At 52.8% G+C, this 6,768-nt stretch overlaps 1 protein-coding gene across 1 annotated transcript; it reads right to left on the bottom strand.

The window, feature by feature from the left end:
• Positions 1-261: 261 nt before the first annotated feature.
• Positions 262-6,481, bottom strand: RASSF10 (Ras association domain family member 10). The gene has a single exon (XM_059136567.1). The coding sequence runs from the start codon at positions 5,819-5,821 to the stop codon at positions 4,325-4,327; it is 1,497 nt and encodes a 498-aa protein (XP_058992550.1). The 5' UTR covers positions 5,822-6,481; the 3' UTR covers positions 262-4,324.
• Positions 6,482-6,768: the final 287 nt, after the last annotated feature.

The following is a 6,768-nucleotide window of genomic DNA, read 5'->3' as shown; positions in this document are numbered from 1 at the left end:
ACAAATGCAGAGGAAATTCATGGGACGATACTCAGCACAAGGATCTGGCATTTGGAAAGTACTCAGCAAAGAGTTTTTCCTCGTCCTCCTTTCTTTCTGTGTAGGACAATCCATTTCCCAAACATTTCCACATGGGAAATTTTACAAATTTTCATGGCCAAATTTTCCCTTTCCAAGAATTGAAAGATAAGCTCAGGTGTCATGTCATAGGTAGAAAGAAATTCCTAGAAAAAAGCAAAACTGTTCTTTAGAGGCTGTTAATACTGGGCTGATGTATTTATTTTATTTTGGTATAATTTTTAATAGGAGTGGGTAGGGAGAAGCACAAAATCAAATACATGTTAAAACACCACCTTCTAATAATAACCTTTTCTCATGGACTCAAGATGAAAAAAAAGTTAATGAATATTTGCTTTCTGTAAATCTGTTTCTCTTACGTGTTAATTCTCCCACTCTTGCTCATGGGGAGTTTTTGGCCCCCCTGCCCAGACCGATTGTTGGCCAGCTCTGATATGAGACCAGATCGCTATTACAAAGCAGGTGCTCAGGGAAGACAAGGAAAACAGGAAGGAGAGAAAGCATCATATCCTCTTCACACTTCTGGTCAGACGATTCACATTTCTGTTGTAAGGGTATTTTAAGCCAGCGGTTGCCAGCCCTGCATTCCTGGAGCCCCAAAGTACTAATTAATTAATTCTGGTTAAAATGTTTTCTTAACAAAATGTACTATCTAATGAAAGCCAAGGTGTGGGGCAACGGGCCCCATCACCCACAGCAGGTTGTTATTTGAACAAATCTTTCCAAAAGCAATTTGGCGATTGAGTATCAAGTCCTTAATGTTTGTGTTCTTTGACCTGGGAAGTCTCTTTCTGTTTTACTGGGGGAAAGGGACACATGCCCAAAGCAGCCTACCAGCCTAGCACAGTGTTGTGCTATAATAGTAAAAAAAAAAAAAAAATATATATATATATATATATATATATATATATATATCTATCTCAGAAACAACCTACTGACATGAGAACAGTTATACGCACGATGGAACATCCAACAGAGGGATGGAGCCTTTACATGGTCAGACCCTGAGCCTAAAAGCATCCATACAACCTCGTTTCAGTTATTTTCTTAAAAAAAGAAGTGACATACGAAATTTTCATAATTCAAAAGGTCAGGAAGGAAAATATGCCAAATTTTGACAGTGATAATAAGCTTTTGGTGATGGGATTTCGAGCACATCAAAAAGGTGCTTTTCTTTCTTTCTTTTCTTTTTTACTTCTGCTCTTCTCAGGTTCGTCCCAAGGACCACAGTATTTAACTTCTCTAATTAGCCAATCATCGTCCTCACGTTTTATAAGCGAACACAGAGATACCAGGTGAAATCGCTCTGGTTTGGGAGATGACTGAGAAGGGGCTACTTAAGATCAAAGCCAAGATACAGGCTATCAGTTCCCAGCAAGGATGGGGCCTTGTCCTGTCCTCCACGAGTTGGCTGGTTCTTCCCCAGGATCTCCGTTGTTCTGCTCAGACACCAGCACAGGGGGCACTTCTCCCAGGGGCTCTGACATCCTTAGCGCTGATGCTTTCACCTCAATGTGATTGTGCCAGGATGATTATTTTTAAGTGAAATAACTTTTTTTTCAGCATCTAGCACCCATGAAGCACTTTCTAGGCACAGGCACTGTGTTGGTCCTTTTTATGCCCAAACGCCACCTCTCTCAGACTTGCGAAAGCTCTTAGTAAAAGGCGCTATTGTCTTTTTTCTATTTTGGCACCCCCCCTCCCCCCTCCTTTCTCCTACCCACACAGAGAGTGCCTTCTGGGGACATAATTGATTTGGATGAAAGGTGAAATGGGCAGACTGGGCTGCCTGCCCTCTGCTACAAACAGAGCCTCCACACTGCCTGAAGAGTTGACTGGAGAAGTATCTTCAGGTGGACAGGACAGGAAGGGCACTAGAGAATCCCACAGGCCTTCTCCCTGTGATGTGGCTTAATTTGCTTTACAGGCTTCAGGCATATTTGCTGATGTCAGCGGCCTGTCAGAGTTTAAAATAATAATAGTGAATAAGAAAACAGCCCTTTTCTGCCAGGCAGTCCTGTTCTGCCAACTTCTGTGTTCCCTTTTGAGTTAATAAACATCTAAGAACCACCTCCCTACCACTCTCGGGGACTGGGGGGGGGGGGGGAAAGCACAATAATTTTAAAACCACCAGGTCAGCCCATTGCCCACATAAACCATTCAGACAAGTAGCATTTGTCACACTCTGATGAGGATTTTACCTCTGCCTCAAAAGGGAAGCTATCATTAGGTTTTGTGTTTACCAAATCAAATGATCGTCTAGGGACAGTGGCTTTCTTTCGGTCCCCTTCTCATTTTAATCATGCTCAAGACCAAACGCAGACATTTTCTGCATCCGACGAGACTAAAAAACCATAATTATGCCAGCTAATGTCTTTTGAAAACATCAATTAAGAAAACGGCCATTTCATTCTCATTTTACTTGAAAATCTGAAATATCCACGTGTGTTGCAATAGTGCGGGGATAGGAGGGCTGTCTCCAAAAAGGAAACGGTTTAAATGGTTTAAGGGGGTGAGGTGGGCAGGTCCCCACTGGCAACAAGTAGACAGAGAAGCCCTCCAAGGAAAAGAAACTTCTCGATAAAGCAAGACCTTTTAAGTTATCTTCACTTGTGGTGTTGAAACTGGAGCCTGCCCCTCCATCGTTAGGCGGATACCGGGCTTCTGGAGCAGGCTGGCCCCACACACACACCCCATTGTTAGGACCTCCTCAGGAGAGATTAGATCCCACATTCCTCAGAAGTACGGAGCTCCAGAGGGAACGCCGCCAACAGGCTCCTTCCATGGGGCAACAGCCAGCTACAACTGATCACTTCTGTTGAAATAACTGGAACAATTACACTGCGTCCCCACAGGGGCTCGGTCACCAGCTAGCAAGAGAGAGGTGTCACACTTGTATCTCCCGCTGTGTTCAAAGGTATGAACCAGGCAAGAGTAATTCAAGTCGTCCCTAAGCCCACTTTCCTATGCATTTATCTACGGCTGCGTGCCCCGGTTAATCAAATTACTCACCCAAGGTGTACTATTAGACCGTTCTATTTTATGTTTTCTTTCGGGAGCCTTATCTGGTAAACCCTGATGTTTGCACTTTCCACTTAGGCTTGGACAAGTAACTACTGAATCTTTGACCAAAGCTACTGAAGTTGGACTTGGGTTGGGGAAAAGTACCTTGAGGTCATGGTTGGTTTTAATCATATAGCTTGGTTCAGAAGCCTAACACTAACAAAGATCTTTTTTTTCAAGTCTCAGTTTCAACCAGAGTGCTCATTAAATAGCAACTTCAGTCGCACTTCGCTTGAATTCTGCATTCCCCCCCCCCTTTTTTTTCTTCTTGGAGTAACAGTGATTCCATACAAGAAGGGACAGCAGAAGTGGAAAGAAAGGACAGTGCAGGTCCCTTTGCAGCAGCAAATCCCAAGGAGCCTCGATTAAACTGTAACCAGGGACTGTGTCTGCCACGCTTCTCTCTCTCAAAAGCTTTATGTTTGGCTTTTGTAATAATAAGAGGTTATTTTAGGGAAGGGATTCTATCTGAACACACACTGTATTTGCAGGGAGGAAATGCAGCATTAAACGGCCACACAGCTCAGCCTCTGAAAGAAAGTAAGACAGTTTAGCAGATGGGCAATTCTCCAATCTGCAGAAATGTAAAGAGCCAGGATTTGGGTGCCTGTGGGTTTTATCAGAGATGTAAGTAAGGCTGAGACCAACACCAGTGCTCCTCTTTGGCTAGTTTTAACACGTTCACAGTCACAATTAACATTCAAGGAATTTCCTTTTCATCCAAGAGTTTCTTTTAAAAGCACTTTGCACCACAAACTGAAGTTCTAGCTGCCATCAGTCCTTCCCATACAGAAGATTGCTGAAATCTTCATAATACTTTTTTTTTTCCTTTTTCTTTTTTTGAAAATGGGTTCGGACCACGTCAGTTTCCCTGGGGCTTTTGTTTTCCAGTACGGGAAGGTTCTCACCACCTTCCTCCCTCCTTCCCCTGAAAGAGCTTGGAACGGAGACCTGGCCTCCCTTTTCCCGCACCCCTCACTACTCTCTGGGGAACCAGAGGAGCGCAGGACAGGCGTCCCCAGCCCTCCCCCCCGCTCCCCCGTCCCCGGCCCAGTGGGAGCGCTGCTCCCTGGCAGGGGTCCCCGGCCCACCCCCAACCTGGTTTCAAGTCCCTGAGCGGGCCATGCCAGTGCTTTCTGCGCGGAAGTGGGGAGAGTCGTCCCCCACTCCCACCCTGCTCGCCTTACACAAGAGATTCGCACACTGGCACCGAGTCCGAGTCCTGGCTGTGCATAGAGCTCAGCCCGGTATCCGAGTCCTCGTCGTTGCCGGGACAGCTCTTGGCCAGCCCGCGAGCCTGATCCACCCACACCTCGGCGCGGCCCTGAGGTCGGGATTCCCGGGAGGGATCCCCAGAGCCGAGAGTCCCGTCGGGCGCTACCGTCAGCTCCAACGTGTGCAAAATCTGGAGAAGGCCCTGCAGCTCGCGCTCCTTGGTGTCCCACTGCTGCTGGCTGTAATCCAAATCCGACTTGACAGCCTCCAGGTCCGTGTTGAGCCGGAGCCCGATGTAGAGGCTGGTGCTGAGCTGCGTCCTGACCCGCTCCTGCTCCAGCAGCAGCTCACCGTCGTGGCTGCCGTCAAGCTCCAGGGGCTCCTCCCGCGCCGCGAGCTCCTCCTGGCGCCTCCGCATCCACCTCTGGTTCAGCTCCTCCTGAATCTCGGCCGAGAGGCGCTCGAGCAACTCCTCCTGCTGGGCTCGCTGCTCCTGCAGGCACAGCAGGTCGTCGCACCGCCGGGCCAGCTCCTCCAGCGCGGCCGCCTGCGCCTCGCCGTCCAGGGGAGCCGCCGCCGCCTCCGGCTCCTCTCCCGGGCTGGGCCCGTCCACCTCGATGCCTGCGCCCACCAAGTAAGTGTCCTGCACGTAGTTGACTCCATGTCGCCGCATGCGGTCCAGGTGCACCTTGGCCTCATAGCGGTCGATCTCGCGATCCAGTTCCCGGAGCCGCTGCACCTGTTGGCGGATGGTGTGGTCCTGGGAGAGCACCAAATGCACCAGCGTCTCCATGCGCTCCACGGATGCGCTCTCGGCGGCCTGCGGCGAAGACGAACAGGATGAGGCGGTGGACGACGACGTGGACGAACAGGGTGACGACGGCTGCTGCTGGCGCCGCCGGTTGAGCTTGGCCAGCTTGCGGAAGGCCTTGCGTACCACCCGCCGCTGTTTCTCCTGGGTCATGGCCAGGCTGGGCCGCGCCGGGACCCCCCGGGCCGAGCAGGGGCGCTCACGACTGAGCACGACGCGCGCCTCGGCGCTGCGGGGGCCCGCGTTGGGTAGCGATGCCTCGCTGCGCACCAGCACGAAGCGCACGTTCTCTTGCTCGTCGCCCCAGGCGGCCCAGAGACGCAAGATGCGCGTCTTGTTGGGCAGTATACGCTCAAAGCCCCGCCACTTCTCCACGATGCAATAGCACTGCGGGGGCCCGCACAACATGCCTTGCGGCAGCGCCTCATCGTCGTCCTCGTCGTCCTCGTCCAGGAGTTCCCGCAGCTCCTCCCGGCCTGGCGAGTCGCTGGCCGGCCCCCGCCGCCGGCCCCGCCGCTGCCTCCGCGGCCGCCGGCAACCGTCCTCCAACAGCACCCGCACCACGTCCGAGCAGGTGGTGCGGCGAGAGAGACCAGACACCAGCTTCTCCTCCTGGCAGATCCACACGGATATCTTCTTCTCCGAAGGATCCATGGCGCAACCGGGACGCAGGTGGCGGGTCGGTCTGGGCCCCGGCGGGGTGGCAGGGGGGTAGGTGGGAGACGGGCAGCCAAGCAGCTCTGCGACGGTTTAGGAGCCTAGGAGCCTCGAACCGTTGGCACAGGCCCTTCTCGCCGGTTGCGCACGGACTCCGTGGCGGCGCTCGGCCCGGACGGCGGGCTTTTCTCCCTGGGCTGTGCGCCCGGGATCCGGCTCTTGCCGCTCTGGCTCTGCCCAAGATTCCCGGGGCCTCCAGGTTTTGCTCCACCCCCGTGGCTCCTCCCCTGCCCGCCCCCAGCGCCCAGAACCCAGGCCGGAGCGCGGGAGGGGCATCACCCAGACCCGCCCCTCGCAGCTTCGCCGCGCCGCGAGCGCTCAGTGCAACCCCTTTCTCCCGCTGCGGGAGGCGGGGATCTCGGCCCCTGCAGGGGACGCACCGCCCTGTTTCGCGTCCGCACGACGGCTGACTGGGAGACCCTTCTGCTCGAGAGCTGGAGCCCGTGCCTGAGGACGAGGGAAATCCGCGCTGCGTCTCCCTCTGCCCACTGGCTTCCCTCCTTTGCGTGTAGAGCTAGCTGTACGCACCTTGATTTTCTCGCCTTTCCCGGAGCCCGTCGGTCCTTCAAAGCCGTGCTGTCCGGAAAGTGCCTTTTGTGCAGACCAGAAAACCAAGATGCACAGCGTCTTTAACTGAGCCTCGCCCACCGCAGCGCGTGACCTCCAGCTGGGAGCTGTAAGCGCCGCCTCTAACGCGAAAGGCCTCCAGCCCTCCTCATCAGGAAACAATATTTACATATTTAAGGAGAAGTAGATAGCCCTCGGTTCCATGAGCTAGTTAGAGGTGGAGAGGTCTGTGCGTTGAGTGGGGTTTTCAGAGGCCGATCCACGTTCCCTGCAGGGTCAATGTCCCGATATAGCCTTGGCTTCGCACACCCTTCTTG

The sequence above is a fragment of the Mustela lutreola genome, chromosome 1 (genome assembly GCF_030435805.1).
Source record: "Mustela lutreola isolate mMusLut2 chromosome 1, mMusLut2.pri, whole genome shotgun sequence".
Lineage (NCBI taxonomy): Eukaryota > Metazoa > Chordata > Mammalia > Carnivora > Mustelidae > Mustela > Mustela lutreola.
This window is presented reverse-complemented; position numbering and strand designations above follow the sequence as displayed.